Source organism: Hemicordylus capensis, chromosome 3 (genome assembly GCF_027244095.1).
Source record: "Hemicordylus capensis ecotype Gifberg chromosome 3, rHemCap1.1.pri, whole genome shotgun sequence".
In the NCBI taxonomy this organism is placed as follows: domain Eukaryota; kingdom Metazoa; phylum Chordata; class Lepidosauria; order Squamata; family Cordylidae; genus Hemicordylus; species Hemicordylus capensis.
The window spans coordinates 282,357,135-282,384,470 of NC_069659.1; the positions used below are offsets into that span (position 1 = coordinate 282,357,135).

At 40.7% G+C, this 27,336-nt stretch overlaps 1 protein-coding gene across 11 annotated transcripts in view; it reads right to left on the reverse strand.

The window, feature by feature from the left end:
- NEURL1 (neuralized E3 ubiquitin protein ligase 1) overlaps positions 1-27,336 on the reverse strand; it is a 265,752-nt gene that overhangs the window by 78,712 nt on the left and 159,704 nt on the right. For all 11 annotated transcript variants that reach the window (XR_008320097.1, XM_053311883.1, XM_053311884.1 and 8 more), the window contains exon 3: positions 23,043-23,364. Coding sequence is in view for 10 of the 11 variants with exons in the window: in XM_053311883.1 (XP_053167858.1) it covers positions 23,043-23,364 (322 nt within the window). In the remaining variant the exon portion in view is untranslated. The remainder of the gene's footprint in view (positions 1-23,042; positions 23,365-27,336) is intronic.

The window sequence follows — 27,336 nt, forward strand, 5'->3', positions numbered from 1 at the left end:
AAATTCAGGAGTTCTCAACCTTGGGTACCCAGACATTGGTGGACTTCTACTCCCATAATCCCCAGCCATAATGGCCAAATGCCATTGTTGTTGGGGGTTATGGGAGTTTAACTGAGGGACCCAAGGTTAAGAACCCCTAATATTCCATGTTTGCAAAAGATTCCAAATTTAATTATTTCAATGCTTATATTATTTTCATTCTAAACTGCCCAGAGATGCAAGTTTTGGGCAGTATAGAAGTATGATAGATAGATAGATAGATAGATAGATAGATAGATAGATAGATAGATAGATAGACAGATAGACAGACTTGAAACCCCTTTACTAACTGCTGGTCCGGGAAACTGCGCATGAAGAATGTAGCGGTCCTTGAAACTCTGCACGAAGAATTTAGCGGTCCTTGACTCCAAAAAGTTTGAGAAACACTGGTATAATGTGACACAGTGACACACCACTGCGGGCAGATGGTGGGTGCATGTTTTGGTGGGCTGCTAAACTTAAAATATCTAGATGCAGACTTGGTTCCAAACCCTCAAGGTACTCATCCAATGAAAATATTTCTGTATCCTCTCTTCAAGTTCTTAATATCATCGTTTAAAAGTCTACATGTTTAATAACTTCTTTGTACCATGGGAAACACTGGTAATGTCATGTGCCACAAGAAAGAAGAACATTAATCACCATGAATAATGAACACAAAGTACCATACCCAAAGTGCTAACAGTTCCCTCAGGAAATAACTTTCATAAAACCAATAAAATGGCTGAAACACCATTTGTTTTTTTCCCTCATGTTCTGAACGAATCAGGTTCTCGGGAATAGCATAAACATTCTGTAATCATTCCTTGATTTTTAAAAATGTCATATTTGTATTATGCAAAGAAATTATTTACAGTCTCCATAAACATCCTTTGCATGCAGTCCATCTGGCAACCAGGAGAGGGGCTTGGAGCTTGTTAATGTATTTACGCTGTAAATCACATTGTAATGAATACAAAAGCTCTTAATACTCATCCACAAGAACGAGGCATGTTAGCACGGTACTATATTTAGGGTACCCTTTGGAGATGGGAAATTCAGTTTCTAACAATGTAGAGGAAGAAAATACTATTTCATTCCTTCTTCCTTTTATTGACCACCCGAAGTCGAGTTTTTGTTAAGGAGTTGTGTACATGATTTAAGACTACTTCCTGTGCAGTCAGAAAAATAAAGAAAAGATTGATGGGAGAAATGAGGCTACATATGAATCATAGGGTGTGTTCAAATGTGATGCAGAAATACCGCTACACTAAACCTGCCTTCAAACCTAAGGTACAAATGTTGGATATCTGGCCATAAATAAACCATGATTAAAGCAGTTGCATAAATTCAGATGATAACAGTTACCTACCTTACTTAAAATAAACCAAGACTTCACAGGACATCTGAACCAGGCCTTAGCAACAGGGCTGTAAAAAGGGGCTGGAAACAGTAATGTTTCCTGAAACTGGGAAGTTGCCTGCTGGAAGATCTATGCGAGGAAATTATTAATTTTTCTCAGGCAGCTGCTGAATAATAATAGAGATGGAAGGGGAATTCCTACCCATTCCTTTATGCTCTGGGTGGTGGAGGCAGGGGGCTGTAGCCAATACTGTGCAAGTGCATGGTTACTGATTGGATATTTGCCCTAGAGCTTGCATGGGCTGCAGACACCAGCAGTGATTACTATCAACCCCGTTCTGGCATTACTGGAAGCTTCTCTTCTGGGGCTTTGGTGTGCAGTTTTCATCAGTGCTGTGGTACATTGGGAAAGTTTAAATACCCCAACCCTGCAGGTTCCAATCCTGCTAGGGTGGCTCCAGAGGACAGGGAGGCAAGTGCTCACTCAGACAGGTAGTTTAACTCCCATTTCTGTTTGAGAAATCAAATAGGTGCGACACAGCCCATCCACCCATAAACACACTTTGCTGCTTCTATACTCCTCCTGAATTGTTTTTCTGGTGCCACCACTGCAGTCCTGATATCCCCCACCCACAGATTTTATTTGATTTAATAAAACAAAAACATGAGGTAACATGTAGTCTGGCCCTCAATAGATGCTTCCGGGTGCTGCCTGGCAGAGGTGTAGCAAGGTTGGAGCGGGCCCAGAGACAAGATTTTAAAAATGTCCCCTCCCACTCATTCATATATATATATATATAAAACCTATGTGCCACAATAGAACATCATCCTAAATTATTTTTTTTAAAGGTTTTGTAAATTGTGAATGATGCAAGTCATTTCATGGTACTAGAGAAAGACATGCTGTACTGGTAGCTCCAGGTCTTAACACTCACATCAATTTCAATATAACGGAAGGAAGCCTGGGCGGGTGTGCGGTTGGGGGAGTCAGTCATGTGACCTGCCTCTGGGGGACCCCTCAAGGCAGTGGGCCCCCAGACAACTGTCTCCCCCTGCCCTATTATAGTTACGCCCCTGCTGCCTGGCCTGAAGGCAACAGCATTCCAAGCAACCCTCTGTACCTTGTTACAAAACCAGGAAATTGTTCTTCATAAGCAAGTCTTCATCTGGACCTAAGGGCACTTCTGACGAGATAACAACTTTGCTGCCCCAGGGTTTAACCTAACATGTACTTTGGCCTCTAGATCGGAGGTCATCCCATGAAACTGTTGCTCTTGCCTTGCAGGTGGACTGTATGACCATGTGGTACATGGACTAGCATTCAGAACCCTGAAGACATTTTACTTTCAATTTCTAAAAGTTAGAAAATGCAATTATTATTTCTGAGGTCCTTGTTTTCAGAAAAGTACTTTCAATGCAATAGATTTACACTGCACTTCTCTGCGGAGTGTAATACAGCAGAAACTAAGACAAATTACTAAGGTTTATTACTTAACTATAACCAAATTATAAACAGTCCTACTATGAGTGAATGATCATCCTAACAGAAAATAACTGTTATAAGAAAATAACTCAAGCATCCAGTAAGAAATACAAATTTACCAATCAATCTACAGAACCAATGATCGACTTGAACATTCTAACCTCTACTCCAAGCCTATATACAGATATACATCAGTGGCAAGAACAAAGACTATATATATACACACATATAAATCCCAATGTTTGTATGCATAGGCACAGTTGTACTCAGAAAAAATGTTGTTATTAGCTTATCCACCAAATAATTGAACAATTGCCCCGAGTAATGTCTCAAGCTTTTTGGAGAATTGGCAAATCATTATAGTTGTTAATTATCATCAAAGAGGCAGTAGAAGTACCTTCTGAAGCCAAGGTTAATAGCCACATCAGTAGGCATTGCTATATATTGTATATAACAGAATCTTTAACCCTAAAAGTTCTAACTAGAATGCTTTTTGCAACAGGAGGATTCATCTCTATATTGTTATTTTTACACAATATGAAGCAGCCCTCAGAGGCCATCTCCCCACCCGCACCCCACAAGTAGATGTTTAAAACCAGGTGGGGCTCCCATAGCCCGGTTTTGCACATGTGTGAATAGACTCATCCTCTTTGATGTACTGACATTCCCGTGAGATTGCTGAAGGTTTATTCAAAACTAAAAGAACACTTTAATCAATCTGTTTTATAGCTACTTCCCTCACACACACAAGGAAATTGTATGTGGATTTAACTAAAGCTTTATTCAGCAACAACTCAATTTTCTCCTCATTCTCTCTCTTTTCCTTTCTGACTCCTCCCACATACTCTCCATAGGATCCCCCTTGGGACAAATGTCCAAACAAACAAACAAGCTGCAAAAGATAACTGGATAGGTTAGAACACAATCTCATTTGAAGTATTAGAAAAGGATAAAAGACGAAAGCAGTAATCCAATGTACTTTTACCTGGGGAACAAGTCCTACTGAATATAATTTATTCATTTTTCTTTGCCTGCCAACTTAACAGAGAGAGAGAGAGAGAGAGAGAGAAGAGAGGCTCCTCCTCCAGACCCTTATGTCTTGTTCCTACCTGAAGAAAATAAAGCTAAAACACCCAGGTAGTTATTTGAATATTTTTATTCATTGAGGGTCAAACTACTCATGATACCAGGGACTTTTACACACAGCAGGCTTTACTGCAAGTTTACTGGGAGGCTTTACTGAGAACTCAAATTTGTCCAAAAAATCTGAATTCAAACCAGGTTTGAATCAAAAAACCTGATTTGAATCAGAAAAACCTGATTTGAATCCCCACTGGTATGTTGCCCAGACTTTGGGAAACACCTATATCAGGCAGCAGCGAGGAATATATATTTAGGTAGGTGTGTGTGTGTGTGTGTGTGTGTGTGTAAATCTCATACTGAGCAGGAGATGACAATGGTAAATCCTTTTCTGTATTCTACTAAAGAAAACCAAATGGTTCTGTGATCACCAGGAGTCGACGCCGACTTGACAGCGCAACTTTATCTTTACCTTTACACTCTAACATGCAGTGAAAAACTTGAATTGTGTGTGAACTGCTCCCCAATAACTTGCAGGACCTTCAGGGTAAATCTGGCAGATATGTGAACGCACTCCCTCCCATTCCGGCGGAGATGCATGCAAGTTAAAGCACTATAAAAGCACTATAAAAGCCCTGTGTGAAAAACGTTCAGGAGATCAGTGACTGGTTTCCCAGCAATTTTTTTAAAGGGAACATAGGAAGCTGCCTTATACTGAGTCAGACCATTCATCCATCTAGCTCAGTATTGTCTACACAGACTGGCAGCAGCTTCTCCAAGGTTGCAGGCAGGAACTGCCAGGGAGGGAAGTTGGGCCCTTCTGCTCTTCCCAGAGCGGCTCCATCCCCTGAGGGGAATAACTTACAGTGCTCACACATCTGGTCTCCCATTCATATGCAACCAGGGCAGACCCTGCTTAGCTAAGCGGGCAAGTCATGCTTGCTACCACAAGGCCAGCTCTCCTCCTCCTAAATTATTTTATAAAAATAAAAATTTCTCCCCTCATATAGGTGGGATAGGAGTTTGGAGGAATACTTATCACAAAATCATCCCAGAAGTAAAGTCCCCCAGCACTATTGCTGCAATCAAATTCACAACACATTATAATGTATGTACTGTATTCTAATTAGAAATGTGTACTGTCAGCTAATTAGAAGATGTGTTAACATAAAATTAAGGACATAATTGAGGCAGTGATTTAATTAGAGATAGGTACCAAAAAGCAGGCACTATCCCTAGTAAATAGGAATTGGAGCATTTCATTTCATACTTATGTTTAAGGGTGATATGTACTGTATATGTTTTTGCAAATTTTGAGCAGGGTCCTGCAAAGTTTGCTTGCAAGTCCTTCAGTCCTTCTCAACCCAAAAGCAACTTGATATCATGTAAAGGGTTCTGCTGGAATCAAGCAACTAGGATTCTGCAAAGCCTACTGAAATCCAAGAGTTGAGCTTGCTAGATCAAACCAATAACTCTTCATCCTTCCCAGTGAGTTTATAAAGAAGTTGAGCTGTGTTGAAATTACATTCTATAGCAAGCTCAGCTCTTAGATGAATTAATTCCAACAATACTGTTTAGATTGAAGCTAAACAAAATGAAGCCAAAACTAGAAGATCAGATTTCAGACTGGGAATGAAGAATATCTGCTGAGCTAAAACAATAAAATGTCATTAGGTAGGAAAGAGCATGATCATTGATGAGCTCAGTAGTTATATGATGAACAATACTGCTTAGTCACAGCTCCAGATCTAGTAACAAAATCTCATAATGAAAAGAGACAGAGTACGGTGGTATAATTTTAAATCACAGTGCATCTTAAGAATCAGCGACATGTCAAATCAAATGTGTCACATCTTGGTGTGGGAGAAAATAATAATTTCAACAAATTATTTTCCTTTAAAATATTGTTAAAGTATTTTAGAAACAAAATTGGTGAAGATTTAGCACAGTCCCTACTATAAATAATAGTGTCAGATTTGACATAATTACTATTCAGATTAAATAACATATTTGCTGGTAACTATATTGTGCAATGTTATACTGTCTCCTTGTTCTTCTGTCATATCTGAAAGAAAGCTTGACATGGCACAGCCCAGAAAGAAACATCATCATTAGGAATTGCTTGGTGTATACTATTCTTGTCATGATGGATCATAAACTCTTTCCTCACCCAGGCAATAAATACTGCATTCAAACTGGGTGACAAATATAAAAACCTGGCAAATGCAGATTATTCTTGCTGCTAGCCTGTTCTGTTCACTTAGGACTTCCAGTCATTTTCAGGGAAAAGACTGCTGAACAGGATATTTTGCATCTCTTGCATGGATATCATCACAACTGTTGGTACATGAAAATAATGCACATATTAGAGATGTGATCACTTCAAAACACCATGGAAGGGGGAAACCTATATCTGAGTATTATGAAGTGGGGAACTCTCAGGGAGATCCTACACACATTTGACATGTTACATAGTATGATTGAGTTAGATGGGAGAATGCCAGAAACACAGAACACACTAGCAAGTTACATGCTTCTGTCATGCCTCAGTCAGATTTTTGTCATGGTGATCTTCTTGAGTGGCATCCACTGTAAGAAACAGAATACTAAGAAATTCAAAGTACTGTATGTCTGTCATTAGGCTTTATGTTGTGAAGTGACGTCACAACTGCTAGGTCCAGAAGGGGACTCTATTGATGAAGTGGCTGCATGCATTAACCCAAGAAGTCTGGAAGAAGGAGCAGCCTGCTAGATTATAACACTCAAGGACGCTAGAAGTAGCTCTTCTGTGAATCTGTGTCTAAATAGAGGTGACTTTGTTAAAAGAAGATGCTAGGAGAAGGCTTGAAGAAAACCAAAGACTCTTAAAAAGCCTAAGTTCCTTTTGTAAAGCCAGTGTACCTATAGCACCAAAGAGGGATGGTAACATGATTTATCTTGCTACTGGATATTCTTAGAGGTTGCCTACCAAGATAGCACTATAGAGATAATGTTCACTCCATGATATCCATATCACTCATAGACTTTATTCACTGTAGCATTATAACCTAGCTGGCATTCTGGATGTGGCAAGATTGAACACGTTTCTTCCAAATGATCCAATGTATGCATGGAGGTTTAACGATAACCAGACTGCTACCATGACTAACCACATCAAAAATGGATGATCAACAAGTGTTAATTAAACACAAATGGATGTGTGGACAGAGAAAATGCAATGTGTGACAAACCTAGATATACTGAGAGGAAAAGAGGGTAATGAAAATATTGTCTGTATGGCCGAGATGTAGATATTCACGATCAAGTACATGATTGTCCAGGAACATGATCCAACCAGTTCTCAGGGTCAACAGCAATATCAGTTGGACTGCCAACTCAGAGAAGAAGCACATTTGTAGGGCTGCTAGGCATGCCCTGAAATTCTGAAGCACATAGGCATAATCAAATTGAAATCTGATGATGTGAAGAATTCATAAGTGTGGAAATAGGTCTTTGCATTTCCATACAAAAAGGCAGGAAGCAGAGGGGAAAGATGTTACACTAGGGTTTATCTCTCATCTACATAATATTGTATACTGACACACAGACACACAGGATGATTATAGGAAGCCTAGCTCTTACCATCAATTCCTTTGAGGCAGTCCAGGAATCTATCATGTCTAGAGATGTGAAGGTCTGGAATAAAACAGTTTTCCCCTTTTTTCTGGGGGGGAAAAAGGGAGGAAGCTACACACACCCGGGGTTTCCCCCGGCTTTCACATCCCTAATCATGTCAGAGACTTAAAATAAATAAATGCTTTAACTCAGTGGTCCTGTGCACCCATTATCAGCTCAAGTTGGCCACCTCCTGGTGTATATATAGCACAAGCACATTATTCCACATAGGCATACCGATTTCCTGGTTTTGTTTTTTGGTTTTTTTGCTTCACAGTGATCAATGAAGTTCAATTAACTCATGCAGTCACATGCGTGGATCATCATTTGCAGCACAATCAAATGGAGTGTCAGGGCCAGCCCAAGACATTTGACTACCTGAGGAGAAGGACAAGATGGCACCCTCCCCAACCAGTGCCAGATGGCTGGGGGCTCCGGGCCTGGTACTCTGCCACCCCCTGTTTCATTCTCTCATGGCATTCTCCCTCTTCCCCAGCTTACCTGAATGGGGAGGGAAGAAGGGTAATGTGGTGGAGGGTAACAGTGATGGACAAGCTGGCTAGTGCAGCAACAGGCCAACTATTTGATTGCTCCCTCTTCCTTGGTGAGAATGCATAGGCAGTGGAATGTGTGTGGCAGTGAGAGTACCTCACCCTATGGAAATTTATTTATTCATTTATTGTTCAATTTATATACCACTTTTCATTAAAATAATCTCAAAGTGGTTAATTGGAGAAGGAGGAACTACCTCTTCATGGGTAGCTGCTTTACATGAACATTTTACTGCCTCCTCTAAATATTATCTGTGCTGCTGTGTTTCAAACAGCCACGCATGCAAAATAGATGCATGTGTGAATGTGCCCAATTCTGCAACCTGGTCACCGTTATTTGTGCATCATACCAATCTCCACATCATGGACTTTATTAATCCTACCTTACCATACAATTGTTTCTTTTATACTAGCTGATCAGGCTCAGACCATCTGTGCCCCTCTTTCTCCCTGTCATTCCCCCCTCCCTTCAGCCCCAGTCCATTCTCCTTCACCCCTCCCTTCAGCCCCAGTCCGTTCTCCATCCTTGCCCCCCTCCCTTCAGCCCCAGTCCATTCTGCACTTGGCTTTCCTTTCCCTCCCTGTCTGCCAGCGGTGGTCTCCCTAGCCAGCCAGCGTGGCTGGCACTTTCCTTCCCCATCGGCCAGGCTGGGCTGTGGAGCTTTCCCTCCCTGCCAGCTGGCCGCTGCTGCCATTTTCTCCTTGTCCCCACCACTTTCCCCCAGGCAGCTACTCGCAAACTCTCGCGAGAGCTGCCAAATATGCGATTAGCAATGGGTACGATCAGGAGAATTATATATACAGATTATATTCCGTGGTTTTGTCTTGTTACAGATTGAATATATTTTCCATTATAGATTTATTGGAGACTAAGTTCTTTTTGTTCTTCATTCAATTTAATGGGGGAACTTTTTGTTTCCTGCTGGTGGATTTTCATATATCCCAATACACTTTAATTATTTTCTTATCATTACAAACTGTGCCATTGAGGTATCCCTATATGTCCCTACAACAATAGCAAATTTGGTTCAAATCAGTTAGGAAGTTCACAAATTAGCTTACTTGTGCCTCAAACATTTACACATCTGCCATCTTGAATTGGGGTGGATGATATCACCACAAACTACAGTGTTGAGGTGCCCCTATGTGTCCCTACAACTGTACCAAATTTGGTTCATATTGGTCCAGGCATTGCAAAGTTGATGGTGAGGACACACAGACGTGCGGACATGTGTGTGTGCACACACACACGCACAGAATGCCAGGTGATCTCATAAGCTTACTTTCCTTAATCAAAGTAGGCTAAAAAAGATGAACATCAGACTGATGAAATCTTCAGAGCTGCAGAGACAAGGCCTCCCAGAACCTTTCAGCTATTAACACACAGAGACACTCAACAGCCCTTAGAAACGGTTTCTGTAGTAAACAGTGTAAACCTGTTTCAGAAAAACTTTTTTTATTTAGATGCAACAGATTAGTGGTTAATGTTTTAAACACCTGAAAGTCATTATTCTAGTTAGTTTTAAACAAAGAGAATTGACCTGCTATAATTCTGTGACCGAGGAGAGGATAATTATTTAATGTTATACATAAACGTCACTGTAAGTGGACATAATTGAGCACTCAAAATGGATGAGGAAAAGCATCGGCGCAGCTAAACACACAAGGTTGCACAAGCCATTAAGATGTTTTACCACTTCAGTGGGCTGTGGATAGTGGCCATAATCCCAATAACTTTCCAAAATATCACTGTTGCAGATCTGACAGCTTGTGAATTTGTTTAATCATTTTTGCCAGTATCAGATAGAGTAAAGTATAATTCTTAGCATATTATTTTTAACACCTCAGTCCTTGTCCCTATAAATACACTACAACGCATAATAAATCCTGTCAAACAGAAATCATGTTAATGAAACAACTTTGAAGGAAACAAAATATTTTACAATGCTAATGTACTCTAGTGTTCAGATAAGTGTTGGAACTGAAACTTGTAGGAAGCATAGAATAGAAGAGAGTTTTTGTTCACTTCCTACAAAAGTCTGAGCTGGAGGTGTACACTTTCAGCTCTATATTATGCTCTCTTTTAAAATATATTTTCCACTCTCTTCTCTGTACTGAAAGGAACAATGATATTCAATATATTCTTGTCTATCCCATAAATGAAGGTTGTAGACTGTTTGTAGTTGGTTATCATAACCAGCTTTGGTTATGGAAGAGAGGTCTATCAATGACTATTAGTCAGAGGGCTATGGGCCACCTTCAGCCTCAGAGGCAGGATGCCTCTGAGTACCAATTGTAGGGGAGTAACAGCAGGAGAGAGGGCATGCCCTCAACTCCTGCCTGTAGGCTTCCAGCAGCATCTGGTGGGCTACTGTGTGAAACAGGATGCTGAACTAGATGGGCCCTGAGCCTGATCCAGCAGGGCTGTTCTTATGTGAACCTTGCTATGATATGAATAATTTCCTTGTTGGATGGAAAATAGGATGCCAAATAATGTTTCAGATTGGCCTCATTCAGACATTAGTGATATCATCCTTTGTGTGCTGGTGATCAAGACTGGGCCTTGAAAGTACAAATGCTCAGCACCATGCAAATATATACACAAATATATGCATAAGTATGTGTATTAAGCAATCGTATGTGCAATCCTAGGTCTGAACCTCCTGATATACATGATTCTTCTCCCTCTCAACAGTATATAAACTGGGTCAGTCACATGTACATTGTACACATGATTGCCTGGTTCATATACTGCTTCTGAGGTCTGATCTCCACCCGATGAAGGACGTTACTATGAGGTCAAATGCCTAAGAGGACCCCCTACTGGAAAAGAGTAATCAAATATCCTGTTTCATACCATAATCTAGTGCACAATTTAGTATATAAAATAATATACTAAAATTAGTATTATTAATATAGTATTAGTATTGTTAGAATATACTAATATTATATTTTGAACAAAAATGTTCTCAAAATAGTATATGGAGAAATAATAATAAAAATAATAAGATGGTTCCCTATCCCCAAAGGGCACACAATAAAAACTAATCAAGATAGACACCAACAAGATGCTGTGCTGTAGTTGGATAGAGACAGTTGTTCTCCCTCTGCTAAATATAAGAGGAACACCACTTTTTAAAATGCCACTTTGTCCAGTTAGTTAGTTAAAAAAAATGCCTCTTTGCCCAGTCCAGTTATGGTCTATGACAGAGATTCCCAGTCTTGGGTTCCCAGATGTTGTATTACAACTCCCATCAGCCAAAGGCCATTGTGGGTGCAGATGATGGGTGTTATAGTTCAACAGCTTCTGAGAATCCAAGCTTGGGAACCCTTTGTCTATGAAATAATTGTCAATGAGAATTTCCACTTAACTGAAGTGTTACTGACCAATATTAGAAGTCAGCCTGATCCATTCCTAACCTCCTGTTAATATTTCCCTTGTATCTAAACCAGAAGGCAGTACTAAGTTTTAAACCATGCTATTCAGATAATTTATGCAGCAGTCAAGCAACTGAAGAAAGCATACAAGGGAGAGAAGATCTAACTGACTGCACTCTGCTAGTACATTACAGTAAAATGTGCTAAATTATGTCACAAGTGATCACAATGACACAGTCAGTCTGAAATTCATCAATATTAAATGTTTAGATCACATTGTCAGATAAAACTTCCAAGTTTTTTGTCCATCAACAAGTTGCAGTTTCATATCTGCAGGTTTAATTCTGGGACACCAGGAAGCTATTCGCACAAGCAGTGAAAACTGTGCTCAGGAAGCCCAGCCCGGTTTTTGCTGTGTGAGAGAACCGCTGGGAGTTCCGAGGCTCCTGGTGGCGAACCCTCTTAAGTAGCCCACCGCGTAACCTGGGTTTTGGGCACGAGTGCACCCCAAAACCAGGCTAAGTGATGCTGTGGCAGGCACACTCGGGGGGGAAGGGGGGCTCCCAGTAATGGGGCTCTAGGTGGTGGGGTGCTGTGGTTCCCTGCACCCAAGCTAGGTGCAGGAGCACCGCAGGGAAGCCACTGCTTGTCCGCCCGCCCAGAGACCAACAGAGGATCATCTGTGAGGAATGTAAGGTTAGCCCTTCTTCCCCAGCAGTTACCCCAAAGCTCTTCTCACCGATTGTGAAAAGAGCTTCCAGAATGTGTAGGATCATCTTGTTACCTTGGTTCATTCAGCTGCAGATTTATTAAGAAACACTGCACTGGGCTAGATTATTACAAAACATTCTTGCACACAGCTCCCTTCTTAGCTGGTGTTGCATAATAATTACTTATCATCTCTAAGTAGTTGAACAAGAAGCCAACTTTAACTGAGAAACAAGAGTTTTATATTTTTTACTTAGGCTAAGAAACAATAAACAGACTAGCAGTCTTTTATGAAGAGGCAGAGAACCTTTCAGCTTTAATTCAAGGCAACAAGTAAAGAGCGGGGGTGGGGGAAACACTGTGACTCCACACCCAAGCCAGTATATAGATCATTGAAATAGAGAGGCATGCCCCATACAAATAACTGAGACAATGTCTATGGAAAACTCCCAACAGCTGGACCACCCACATATGAAAGAGCAAAGATGCTGTGAATAAGACTGATCATAGATACACAGAAAGGATATTAAATCTGCAGGCAGTACAGTAATCCCTCTTCCTGAGAAAATAACATCCAGTAAATTTCTGACTCATGCTCATTTTGTTTCAGGGGCTTTAACTGTGGTATCAGTAAGCATTAAAAATACACACACACGCAGAAAGGAGAGAAATCCAATTTTCTTGGCTGTACCAAGATGAATTGATTCTCAACATAAACCTGAAAAAGCTCTGAAATTATAGAAAGCAAGATTCTGTTCACGGTGAAATTTCATTCCAGAATGTGGTATTCTTCATGGCTTGACCCTCCCCCAGGAACAGGCGATACAGTTAACTTAGAAGTTACCTCCTGGGAAGGAAGGGCTTTCCTCTTCCAGTTTAAGAACCTTTTATTCATAAAGGGAATATATGAGGATAATGGGGAGAAAGAACCATGTCTTTATTTATTAATTATTTTATTTATTCAACATATTTGTATGCCACCCACTACTGAAGTCTCTAGGCAGTTTGCAACTTTTACATTCCTCATCCCTTTTTCCTGGATCCTATACTGGCATACATGGTACAGGTGTACATGAGCCATTCAACAGCAAACCAGTCCAATACAAATCAGGCCGGTTCGATCATGAACCAGACCAACTTCTAGGAAAGGCAGGCCAGTCTGCCACCAAACCAAGCCCAATCCATGGTGAACTGTTTTGCTGCAGTTCGATGGTTCAAGGGGCCTATGCTTGTAAAGGGGAATCTGGTGCATGAAAATGCTTTTAAAATGCAGCCAGGGAGGTAGTGAGAGGGCACCTTTAAAAGTAGATATAAGAGGCTTACTGGTCTGGATGCGCCAGTGATAACTGCCACTCCTCTAAACCCCAGCACAGTCCCCAGCAGCCCGCCGTGTGATGGTGTAAACTGACCTGGCCTCCACGCATGCGGGCTGTTGGGGGAAGCACCAGGGTTTTGAGGAGTGGCGGCAGCTGCCACCACAGCCCAACCAATCTTGCATCTACTTTTAAAGGTGCCCTCTCATCACCGCCCCAGCCACCCTTTAGAAGCATTTTCAAGCCAGGATTCCCCTTTGCTTGTAATGGGGAATCCTCACCTGATTCCCTGAACCACCACTTGAACTACCCCCGAACCACTGTTCTAGGAACTGGCTAGTCGGTTTGACCAAACCAGTTTGCGAACTAGCAGTTTGGTTTGAATTCGCTCCGAATTCAAACCCAGCCACAAAAATAGGCCCATGCACACCCCTCATACATGGGTATTCTCACAACAGCCATTTGAGATGTTAGGCTGAGAGATGGTAACTAACCCAGTAAGTTTCATGGCTAATCCAAAACTATGACAACTGAACTATACCACACTGGTTCTCAATAGGAATTCCTGATGGTTGGTGGTGTATTCATCTCAAGAACTGACTTGGCTGCTAGCTCAGTTTGAAACCATAGTAAGAAACTTTGGAGAAGTTCACTCCTTGGTGCAGTACATTGTCAGGCAAGAGGTCATCATTCCCAGAAACAGTGTCGTCATGTAGTTCTAGGATTTTCTTGGCTAAAATTTATTTTTACCCAACTCCTGGTATCGATGAGGACACCCCAGATGTCCTCAGATGTCTATGGACTGCGATAAGCAAAATCAGCTATTATTCTTGTTAATTAAAAAAGTGTGACTGCAAGGCAGACCAGAGGTTTCTGCAATTCCTGGGAAAAGGAGGTCAACTAAACCAGGCCCAAGACTTCTAACCATTCACTTCACCAGATAAAACTGTGTGCATACCTGGCTCCACACGAGTGAGCCAGGCTTCCTACCCATTAAAATTTGAGAATATGTTGAGATTGTTTTGGCCCCAAATTAAACCAGGGCATCTAAGAATGAAAAATTGACACTTGCTGCTGCTGAAGGTGAGCACCAGGACTACTAACACATTTGGGAAAGTCCTTGGTGCTTCGTTTTGAGTCCACAGCCTACATTGCCCAATTTGTCCCTGGGATAGAGTCCTATAAGGTCACTCATTCCCACTACATGAAGGGGTAGGGAGAGAGCCTTTTTAGCCACTACAGCTTCTCTGGACATCTCTTCTTCACATGCCACTTGCGCATTAATGGAACCACTGTTCTCTCCTGCTCTTGTTGGGAAGATCCAAGCCACCTGTGGTTGTTCTCAATACCTGACACATCTGGCTAATACTAAGTAACAGCGGAGAAGGTAGGGACAGATTTTTTGCTGGTGCTCTATCAAAGGATTTGACCCACTATGAAGGTGGGATCGAATCTTGCCAACCCTCAGATGAGGCAGAGTCACTCTGGGAGATGGAAGACCTTCATCTCTAGGAAGCAACTTCAGAGTTGACTCTGCCTCCTGTTATCAAAGGAGGGGCATCCAAGGGTGAAGAATCCCATTTGGGGAAATGCTGGAAAGAGGCGGTGGTTTGAAGAAGGCAGAAAAGGTTATTAAGAGCCTACAAAGAAAGGTAGTGGACGAAACTCACAAAAATGGTAGTTGATCAGATAGCAATTGCTGAATTAAGGAGTTTAGCCACTTGGAAAGGTGCAGGAAACTGTTTAGATTATAGCTTGCCCATGGTTTATACTGAAGTCATTAAGGAACACCATAACTTCCGAGGCTGACATGATCACCATTGCACCTGGAGTCTTTTGAGGTAAAAGGGGCAATATGCAGCTCTCAGAGTGTTTTTAAACATATTGCTGCAAAAGAACATAAGAAGATATTCTCTTGAAGCATTTTTCTATTCACTTTAAGGTGAAAATGCAGCTTATCGAATGGTCCTAATTATGGCTGTCATTAATTATTATTATTACTACTACAAATAAGTATATACCACTTTTCAACAAAGAGTTGCCAAATTGGTTGGCATAGCAAATGAAAATGGAAGATGGCCCCAGAGGCGTATCTAGGGAAAACAGAGCCTAGGGCAAGCACTGAAATTGCACCCCCTGTCCAAACATCTGACACCCATCTTTTAGATAACTTTACCATAATATCAGCTGAAAAATACAAGTCAAGCTCGTTAATCTTTTAATCTTTCAAAAAATATTTATCAGTGGATGTAGCCAGACCAAAAAATGCTGGAAAACTACAAATTTCAGTATGCTGGGGCTCATGAAATATCCAAATACTATGTGGAGGTGTACTTGGAAAACTAAACAGAAGTGCGTGTCTAATTCTCTACTATGCATTGTAGCATCACTATTACATCAGTTTTAAAAATCAATGGAGAATTTGACTTTTCCCAGATACTCTGAAAATAATTAAAGGATATGCAGAGTAAACTGTGTCACTGCTTGGAATATATTCTAGTCTTTCAGAAAGACAGTTAAAATGAAAGAAAGAGAGCAAGAAACTCCCAGTGGGGCTTAATACTAAGGATTTCATACTGATTCAAAGACCATTAATAGCCATATTATTAAGACATCACATTTAACTCATTTATCACAAGAAGCAAAATAAGAGCAAATGAATACAATCCTAGCTCATAAGCTTCAGCTCAGTATTCACAAGCCCTGATTCTCTGCACATAGTGCCAATCTGAATATGTGTACAGTATCTTATTTTATATATATTTTTAAAATTTTTTAACCTATGGTCCCTTTGGGGGGCTTCCTAAGGGCTGTGAGGGGGTCTGCAAAGGTTCCCCCTCCCCCCACTGGCCTCTAGGGCCTCACAGGGACCATTTGAGCATGTGCGGTGGCCATTTTTTAAAATAACTTTTTTTAAAAAATGGCCGCTGAAAACAAGATGGCCACCACACATGCTCAAATGGCCTCTGCGAGTCCTGGCATGGCCTAGGGCCTCACAGAGGCCATTTGAGCATGCACGGTGGCCATTTTGTTTTTGGTGGCCGTTTTTAATTTTTTTTTTATTTTCAAAAATGGCGCCCCCTTCAAGTGGCGCCCGGGGCACGTGCCCTGCCTGCCCTACCCTAGATACACCCCTGGATGGCCCCCTTTCCCAAAAGAGAAGGTTAAGCCATCTCCTGACAAAGTCAATATGGATAAATAGATCTGGGTGTCATCAGCATATTGATAGCACCCAGTACCATCATCAGCAAATTATTGATAGCACCTAGCACTGGGGGACAATCTCTCCCCGTGGTTTCATGTTAAAAAGATGTTAAAAAGCATTGGAGAAAAATGGAGCCCTGTGGGATACCATATAATAGCTATCACTTTGAAGAGCAGAAATCTCCAAGCAACTCCATCTGGAATCTACCTGAGAGTTAGGAGTGGAACCACTGTGAGGTAGTGCCACCCACCCCCCACTCTCTGAGGTGTTCCAGAAGGATACCATGATTGATGGTATCAAAAGCTGCCAAGAGATTCAAGAGGACCAACAAGGTCACACTCCCACTGTCGATCTCCCAGATGGATATCATCCATCAGGCTGACCAAAGCAGGCTCCACCCATAGTCCACCCGGAAGCCAGTCTTAACTGGTGCCTCTTTGTCCAGTTAGCAAGAGTGTGAAGCATTCTTCCTGAAGCAGCTAGTGTAAACAATCAAATTGACCTATTGACAGTGTAGCTTCACAAAGATGCCCTTGAAGTCCTTTGCTCAAGGGTTGGGGTGGCTGAAGAAAATGGTTGCTGCAATGAGAGTTCTGATAAGCAGTTCAGCTGCCAAGTCTGGTGCTTTGTCAATATTGCTTCAATATCATCATCACCTCTCTAACTCCAGCATTATCAGCTCTATCATTCCTTCTTATTGTGTCAGTTTGTTATCCCCCCACCCCCGTCTCTTTGATCTGTCCAAACAAGTCAGTGTGGCCCATTTTTTATAACTGCCCTAAGTATTCAGGAGAGTGATACATGGTAGCTTTCTCTGGAACTTTTGGTTCTGGAATCAATTTATGTGGCATCCATACATGTAACACCCACAAATATATGTTATCAGGCTCTCTTTACACTCAGCAAGAATACATCACATCTCCTGCACTGAAGACTTATTTACATAGCCATGTAACATCAGTGGAAAGGGTTCAGTTCCAGTCAGTTGTGTTTGTTTGCTGAGGTAAACATTCTTGGTGTTAAATTATACATCTACTGGCAGAAATTAAAATGCCAAAATTTCTGGAGTTAAACTGCATCCCCTTTTAAAACTGGCCTATCTAAATTCACAGTCCCACTAAAGCCCTATTCAATGTTATGTTGTACACTCATAGGTTTTTGTGTGAAAGACTGTACTGCATCAATTTTAAAAGTCAGGCCGCCTCAAATGCATGGTACAGATAGGAATTGTACAGCTGTACCTGTGTTCAATATAATGTGTGAATAACTGCACCTGTGTACAAATCTGTATCTGTGTACACTACACACTCATTGTACAAGTGTTCAACATAATGTCTGAATATTGCTTAAGTGAAATCCTGAGAGCAAACACAAAAAACAAATTGCATAAAGGTAAAAAGCAAAGACAACCTTTCCCCACTTTTAACAATAGAGGGTAACAACACAAAAGAAGCCTAAGAAATAGTATTTAAAGTTATTCTAACACATGGCTTTAAATACCATTCAAAACAGCATAACACTGATATATTGAATTACTGGCAGAGTTTGATCCATTGGAAGATTGTATGATCCATTTCCATCATTGAGGAGTAGAACATACACCATATTTCTACAAGTATCAAACAGATATCTGGCACATATGCAATGGTCAGCTGAAGTTATTATTAGTGAAAAGGCATAGATGAAAGATGCTTATATCAGTAGAATCTGGTCCTTCTCCTCTTTCACTTCAAATAGACACATATCTTTCTGCTACCAGATGCAAAATAGTAAGGATGCAAAACAGGCAAATGATCAAACAACTGAACACTAGAATTAAGAGGAGAATGGGTGAGAATGGACTTTTCTATGCTGTCTGTGAAATGCTTCCTATATAATTTAGAGTGGATATTTGGGATTATTATGATAGGAGGAGTCTAAAGGATGGCTAAAGTGTGGGAGAGTATACACACTGTTTAGGCTTTAATCCAATTTGTGATATAGAACAATATCTTAAAACATATAGAACAATATCTTAAATATATCTATATTTAAATAGCCAAACTCATCAATGCTTCCAAAAAGACGATTTAATACCAATTTTCCATGCCCCAACCATTTTTAAGTTTTGCATTCTAAATTTAACACCTTCGCTTTAAGTTTTTTGAAAATCTCTAGCCTTCATTATTGCAGCAGAGGTCAAACTACTCTGCTTAATAATTTGCACAGTTTGAAGGTGGATTGCAAAGATTAATTCTAACAGAATATTTGCATTCCGTGCCTTTCATTTACTTTCCATGTTGGTTTAAACAATTATAATAGGAAGAATGTCATCCAAAACAGAATATATTATATAATGATGATAAATTAGGATGATGTACCCTTTTCTCTAAACAATGGAATAAAATATCCATTCTCTGATATTCAGTGGCATCTGTACAGCTGAGTTCAAAACACTGACTTTTCTGTTTTAGGAAAATAATCCTATGTAATCTGTTTTTAGTAGCCAATGTTTTCAAGCTGACGTTCCATTCCATTATCCTGATGTCTCTCTCTTTCTGTATTTTTAATATATCTTTCAGGACTTTGGAGAAATATAATGTAAATTATTAGGAACTTTCATATTGTTAAAAGAGGTTTTAGACCAGAATTATGCACGTTATTCTGTAAAAGTAACAGCAAAAATTCAGAATTCAGTAAAAATTTGAAGGACCTCAGTGGCTGACATCCAGATTATCACAACTCTGGCACTACAGGGGAAGGGCAATATTCACCAACCTCCTCTTCTCGCTGAAGCCCACTGTGACTCCTGGAAATATGTCCCTGAAGGTCACACAATTAAGATGACACAATGTGTCTGTGCCATATTTTCAAGAGGCACAATGGGCTTCAAATGGAAGCAAAGATCAGTGAAAACTGCCCCTTTCCTGTAGAACCAGTGTTGTGCTAATCTGGATGACAGCCAGTATAAAACTTCACTAATCTTCAATATCTTTAACATAAGCCATACTGAAGTCACATCGTTTATGAAACGTGGCTGTCTGTTCAGGGACTTGTTTCTTTCCATTTGAGGGAGCACCTTTGACTATAAACCACCATATATTCACAGAAGCAGCAAATGAATTATGCTTCTTCTTCCCATTCTTCTGTGTCTAATGCACAGGATTATGATTATAGTCCCCAATTTAAAATACCTTCTGGTGCAGAAACAAAATGTGCATCTCCCTATGGGAATTTGAACATATCCCTCCTTAACACAAGATCAAGACACAGGAAAAGGACACACAACTCACTTGTTGCTTCCTTTCTTGCTGCTTCCGTGAAACAAAGTGGCCCTATAACTCACATTGGAAGCAGTAAATCTCATAAATCTCTGGCATAACTCTGGCATACCTTTATGAATAAAGTTTTTTTCTTTTGAATGCACACATACACACCTTTCATTGACTTTAGAGTTGGAACAGAATGTTAACTATCAAGGACATTACTTACCCTTTCTATATCAGTAAAAAAAGGTGTTCTAAAATCTAAAATCTCCTCTCCCTCCCATTTTTGTGAAGCTTTCTCACCCAAGGCCTTTCATTAAGAACAGCAAGAAAAGAACAGATATGAGTATACAATGAATAATATGTCAGCAGCCACCTCAACTTCAACACCACACAAAGGATCAAGAGACATAAGAAACAAGATTAAGAGGCTTCAAGAATCGTCAAGATTAAGGCCTGCCAAAGGCAACTGGAACATGCTAAAAATAAATGTCTGAGCATTAATGTCCATTGCATAAACTCATTGTAAGTGGCACAAGACTCTAAATCCTGTTGGCAGATGCACAACTATACTGGTTGCACTGCACTTGGCTACCTGCATTCAGCTCTGCTTTCTTTACCTGACGGAGAGAAAGTAACAGCAGAATGCTGCTACTGTTCATTCTAAAAGGGGAGTGTGGTGGGTGGGTGGTGATAAAAGGGCTTGTTAAAGGGAAAATGAAGAAGATGGGGAGTTCCTCCAGGGCTTTTGAAAGTCAAAGGGTATTATGGAACTATGAAGAGTAATGAATGGAAATCTCTTGAGTCTATTAACATTTTAGCATCATTAGTAAACTACCACAATAGCAGATCCCAAAGGCTTCCCTATCAGCAATCATTTATTCCTTCCCACTACATTCAAAGCAAGAGATTGATCTGCAATAATGAGTTGGGTTGTTGTTGTTGTTGTTGTTAAAGAGAACTATAGTTTCCATTTAAGGTATCACTATTTATAAACTTTCAGGTCATGTTGCAGTTACTGATGTGGCTCTCATATTAAGCATTAAGAATGCACTTAAATTGTACAGCCAGATAGGAGAACACTGAAATGCCTCTAGATCCAATAAGGAACATTATCCTCCTCCTTCTATACAAGCTATAATGAGTAGCGTGCCAAATCCCCAAGACGATTCACAAATAATTCCAGGTATTTTCTTTTCAGTATGCAGTAAATGTTTAACTGTCTAACAAAGATACCTTTCTACAACCCATCAAAAGTGCCTCTACCATTTTATGCATCTTAAAATGATTACACAAGTTGACTTTTCTAATAGAGTTGAATATGTTAAAGCAATTTCATGAATAGTCCAACAGCTACACTAATAAGTGACTAGTTGTTCAATGAGGGAAACAAGGTGAAATTTGGGGGAAAGTAATGCTGGAATTTTCAGACTTATGAAAAGCTAAAGGTGAGTGCAGTTAAGCACACCTTAGTTTTCAGGAAAACTGATTTTATAAGCTCAGAGACTGTATAGAATTATAGACTTGGAGAACACTTTTAAAAGTTGTTCCATAATATATTAACTGACAATTGAGATGTGTTGAATTACTCACCCGGACAATTACTTTATAAAAACACAGCAAACACTGTGTAATCTTCAAATTGTAAAAAGGGATTGTAGTGTTAATTGCCCTTAAATTTTAGAGACTTTAACCTTATAGTTGAACATTAATTTATTCGGGAGCTTTGCCTCAGAAATGATAGAAAATTCTCAGCACACTAGAATTCTCTACAAGAACTGAGTAGCAACTGTGCATTTCAACTTTCACATCTCTGCATTTACTGCAGAGTAAAACAATGTAATGAAATTTCTCTTAGAATTTAGGAAACAGGTTCAGGTTTTGTTTCCTTATATTTTAAGTGCAGCAATTTCACTTAGATATAAGTGAAAGCTAAATAACCTTCCTTTCAGGTTAAGAATTAGACATACATAAACTATGAAATGCATTTCTCCATGCCAGATGCAAGAGATATGAATAAGATAAAGGGGAAACTTTTACAGAATACATTCCATGCTTCAGAATGTGCACCAATAGTCTGTCATAACAAAAAACTCTTTACTAATGATATTTATTTTCATAGTGATTTATTACTTCCAACCCTACTGTGTTTGCTTGGCCTCAGGTGTCCATGTGAGCAAAAGAAAAGAACGTATGGTTTCTCAAGGATGGCATCAAGCAGAACATCCCAGCAACAAACATGGCCTGGTTTTTGTTCTCCTACACAGACAAAATATGGCTGAAAGACCACAAGAGTTTGTCTAGTACTCCAGCTTTGGTAAGCTGTATATGAGGACAAAGAGAGAAGATATTTTATATCTTGGCAACACTAAACTACAGGTGGCCCTCGTTACCCATGGTTTCATGTATCTGTGGACAGGTTCTAGATACCTGGTTTCTTTATCCGCTGTATTTTAAAAAGCTAAAATTCACCTATTCATGGTTGCTGAGTGGCTGGAAATGACCCAGAAGTGGCTTCCAGTGTCACCTCCAGCCACCATGATACAACATGGAGCCATTTTGAAGGTTGTTCCATTAAAAAAACCCTCTTTTTTGGCAAATATATGTCCCCAAAATGGCCGATTTTGGGAATGTTGACAGCATTTCTGGAGCCCTGGAGAGCAAGGTACTGTTGATTTCTACTGTTATTTCTTAACAGGTTTTTTTTTAATTAGCACAGGAAATATCCTGTGCTCTTTGGCCAAATTAAGATCTTTCTAGTCCTTGGCAGCTAAAAAGAAGAACAGTTGTCACAGCACAAGCTGAACAGTGTGATCCCGTATGGTCGTTCTGACTTATGGGAGTTAGAAAGAGATCGATCAATCAATGTATGGCCCACCAGAAATTGTTATGGTCAGATTCCTTTATTTGGACAGAATGTGAAATATGTAGCAATCATTGATCAATTCAGATAAGATGTGATCCACAGAATGGAAGTATCTGCTCTCAGCAACACAAGGAAACAGTCTCTTACAATAAAGCCACAGTTTTCAGAAATGCACCTACCTAGTAGCTGTACTCCACGTGTGAGTCCATACACATCAATCAAAGCCCAGAGTGGTTCGGTGGTCCTCACACCACTGAAGAACAACATGGCAGCAGAGTCATTAACCCGATAAAAAACACGTCCCTTTTTGTCTACCCAAAATGCTATGATGTTTCCTTCATTTGCAAATTCTTCTGGGAGGGCCTTGGCCCAGAATCCACTCTGAGAAACCAGATCTGGACATGCATATTTGGGCAGGGTTTCTGGGTTAATCCTGGAGGGATCTTTGGAAGTAAAACCAAGTCGAAGAGCCCCACTCCAACAGCACTGTTTCTTTGTGATCTGAAGAAAGAAAAACATCAATGGAATCAGTGTACAGTAATTAGGTGCATGAGCGCACATATAGACACACACATACATATATACAGAGACACAGACAAAGAAGATGGAAAATAAAGGTCTGACAATATGGTGATGTGGAGTTAAGGGTTTAATGCAGCTGTCTTAATGTCACTGTGATACAGAAGTACTGATATGAATGTGTTGTGGTTGGTGGTGTTATAGAAAGAACTTACTAATTGCCCTGTGAGTGGTGTGAGGAGTGAGGAAGAGATACTGAATAACAATGCACTGGGCAGAGGAAGTCCCAATCTATATAGTGATATCTGGTGACAGTGATATCTGGTGCCGAGAGTCTTAGAACCAGTTCAAACAATGCATTTTTTGTCTATGTATGGAGGCCTGATTGTCCCTGGTAGACACTTATGTAATTCTAGCCAGCAACTGAAGAGAATTGCATTAGGAAACACACTAAACCAGTGGTGTGTAGTGGTTAGAGTGTTAGACTAGAAAAAGGGAGTTTTATTTTTTGCTAATTTAAGTTAAGGTGCGGGAAAAGATAGGGATGAGACAGAGGAAGTGAAGTGGGGGTGGAATACAGGGAGGGACATATAGTAAACATATATTATTCCATAGAATAGAATGGGACTAAGAGCAGGTTGTGGGTATGGGTGTAGTGTGTGTGATGAGATTTAATTTCAACCATGATATGTTTTAAATTAGAAATTTCATTTCATTTATATTTTTAAAAAACATCAAAAATCTTATTTAAATAAGAACACTTTTTAAAGGCATCCGTTTTTATTCACCCTGCTTAAGTGTTCTATATATAGGATACTTATTTATTACATTTTGAACCCACCTTTACTTCAAGAAGCTCAGGGCAGCAAACAAGATTCTTTCCAACCATTTTATCATCACAAAACCCCTGTGAGGTAGATTAGGTTAGGCTGAGAGTGTGACTGACTAAGATCACCCACTGAAATTCACGACTGATGATTTTAAACTCAGTTCTCCCTAATCCTAGGCTCTCTAACCACTGTACCACACTGGCTCTGGCATGCTGAACACTAGGCAAAGGCAGATCATGATTCTACTGAACACTAGTCACAGGTAAAATCAGAGCAACAAAAAGTACAGTTCTATCAACTGGATAGATCACTACAAAGATGAACTGGATTATTCAAAAGGCTGGAGTAAATGAATAATCCATTTAACAAATCAACAAATTATTCAGCCAACAATGCCAGAAACAAGGCTGCAGACAAAGCCAGAGATATTTTAAGAGTTTGTGTTCCTGGGAAACATAATGGTGTGTGCAAAATAATTTAATACTGAGATAAAATCACGGTAATCTGGAGTTCCAGAAGCATGGTTATGAAGACAAGTTTAAGGCTGCATCAAGATTTTTGTTCATGGTTAGAGTTCCTCTAGATATAACTGCAACAACAAACAACAACAACAACATTTGATGATGAAAATAAAAATGAATAGTGAATACAATAAACATGTTTATCTGAAGCTGTAATACCTTGGTCTTTAAGCAAAGACAGAGGCCCTGTTTGGACATAATGCCAAACCAGAACTAAACGTGCTAGAGGTTGGAGTTTGTGATCATCCGTATGCGTGAAGCCACAGTTTCATCACCCAACCGCAGCACCATTTTTGCTTCCAAACCTGAATTTGAACCCTTGGTTTGTAGTGCATTTCACTGCTGAAACCTGATGTTTGAAAACACCATTGTGTCGTCCGAATTCTGATGCTGCTATAACTTGGATTTTGTGCACAAGCTCTTTCCGCAACCATAGTCAGCTCAGAGCAGCCCAGAAATGCATCAGTTCTAGGGTGACTGCATTTCTTACTGACTGCCTCTCGGAGCTGATGCTCTGTCCTCCGCCCTCTCCTTACTCCTCCTGCAACTGCTTGGCAACATGGATGCCATATCCCTAGAGTTCATGCATTTAAAGGGACAGAACTGAATGCTCCTGAGCAACAACAACAACAACAAACAAATGGGAGGACAAGATGGAGACAACAGGAAAGGTCTCTAACAATTCATCACTGCAAAATTTTGTGCACAAACACATTAAGCCCTAGTAACACAACTAACTGAATGCAATTTATTTGACTGATTGATTGATTGATTGATTGATTGATTTCTATACTGCCCTTCCAAAAATGGCTCAGGGCAGTTCACACAGAGAAATAACAAATAAATAAGATGGATCCCTGTTCCCAAAGGGCTCACAATATTTCTGACCACACAGACCTCAATTGCCCTCAGTTCCCCCATTCTTCCATCATAATAATGAGGGCTTATGCATGGCTTTATTTTCATGACGGAGGTTTCCATCCACTCCTATGTCCAACCTGTATTCTACCTGTTTTCCACATTGCTTGCTTTGCATGCACATAGTTGATGATAACCACACCCTGTCTGCACACTGCCGGCTTTGTATGCACAAGATACGCTCCCATCCCTCCTCCTTTTCCCTCATGTGAAGTGACCAAGGTAGTGCAATATGCCCTGCTACTCTGACTGCCTTCTTGGAAAATTGCCACCAGCCATGCAGTCTCAGAGTTCCACAACGGGTCCGTCATCCACAACTGGCACTGCCACTGCCACGGAAAGCAGCCAGACTGGGGATGCAAGCAGGAAAGTTCATGCAAAGTTGTGGATGGAGGCAGAGACGGGGGTGTTCATGGACCTCTGACCATGTCCAGTCACAACTGCAACAGCGGTTCAGGAACGAGATCACCTTCAACTGGATCTCTAAGGCAGATGGCACAGAAGGGCTTCCAACACACTTGGACAAAATACAAGGAAAGACTCCAGAATCTAAAGAAGAAATTCAAGGAGGTGACCACCCACCAAAAAAAAAAAAAAGTCAGGAGTGGAGCCAAGGACCATGCCGCACTCTGATCAGCTGGCATCAGTCCTGAATCGGAAGTACATAACAGCCAGGAACTTAGCTGGGAGTGAACACCCTATCTGACAGAAGAGGCAAAGGACAAGCCAGATGGTACTGCTGACCAGCATGCCATGGAACAGCAGGCTCTTTGCATGGGGAGCTATGTTGACCACTGCCTCATCAGCCTCTGCTTCCTCTACCCATCCAGGTAGTTCCACAGCAGCCATGGCAATGGTGCAGTATGCAACTATGTCAACATTTCAGGCTTGGGCCACAGAAACTGCAAGTTGCTCATGGATGGCAAGCCAGTTACACAGGCCTCCCCTAAAACGGAGCACATGCATGAAGCTGTTACTGCTGAAGCTTCCCAGGAAGGCACAGAGTGCAGTGCACCTGGGCTTGTGCAGGTTGTGGATAACCAGGGACAGACACTTCAGTTTGCACCGTACTCCATAGGCTTTGAGGAGGAAGACAACGAGACACAAACAGAACACTTTGAACAGCTAACACCCACCCTATATGCCAAAGAGGACTGCCAAGGTTCCCTGCTAGAGTGGGAGCGTGTGGAGGGTGTCCCACTTGGCACAAGCAGATTCCTGGAGCGAGAACAGGACATGCAGCGGTCAGAGGAACAGTTTTCGCATTCCCTGACTGATGTGTTCTCCAGGACAGACAGTGAAAGAACTTTTATGGGTTTTCCACCTACACCTTTGCTCATTGAATGAGCTGGTGGTTCAGACAACGCTTCAGAAGAGCACCATCTCCAGCAATAAGACATACCTGGTGAGTTCACCTGTCCTCCTAAGCTGAACAAGTTGCAAGGAGAACAGCTCTTAAGGACAGCTATGTCCAAACCGTAATCTTCACAGAATATAATGCACAATTAGCACACCATTCATCTTGGTCAAAAATTACTCTTGCATTCATTGTTACAATTCATAACAGTTGCGCAATTGCAGAGAGGTGATTTGAATGCTACATGGCCTACCTCGAGAGAATGGCTGAATCAATTGCAGGATTGTCCAAGCAGGCACCAGCTCATTCTCCCCACCAGCAGTAACTA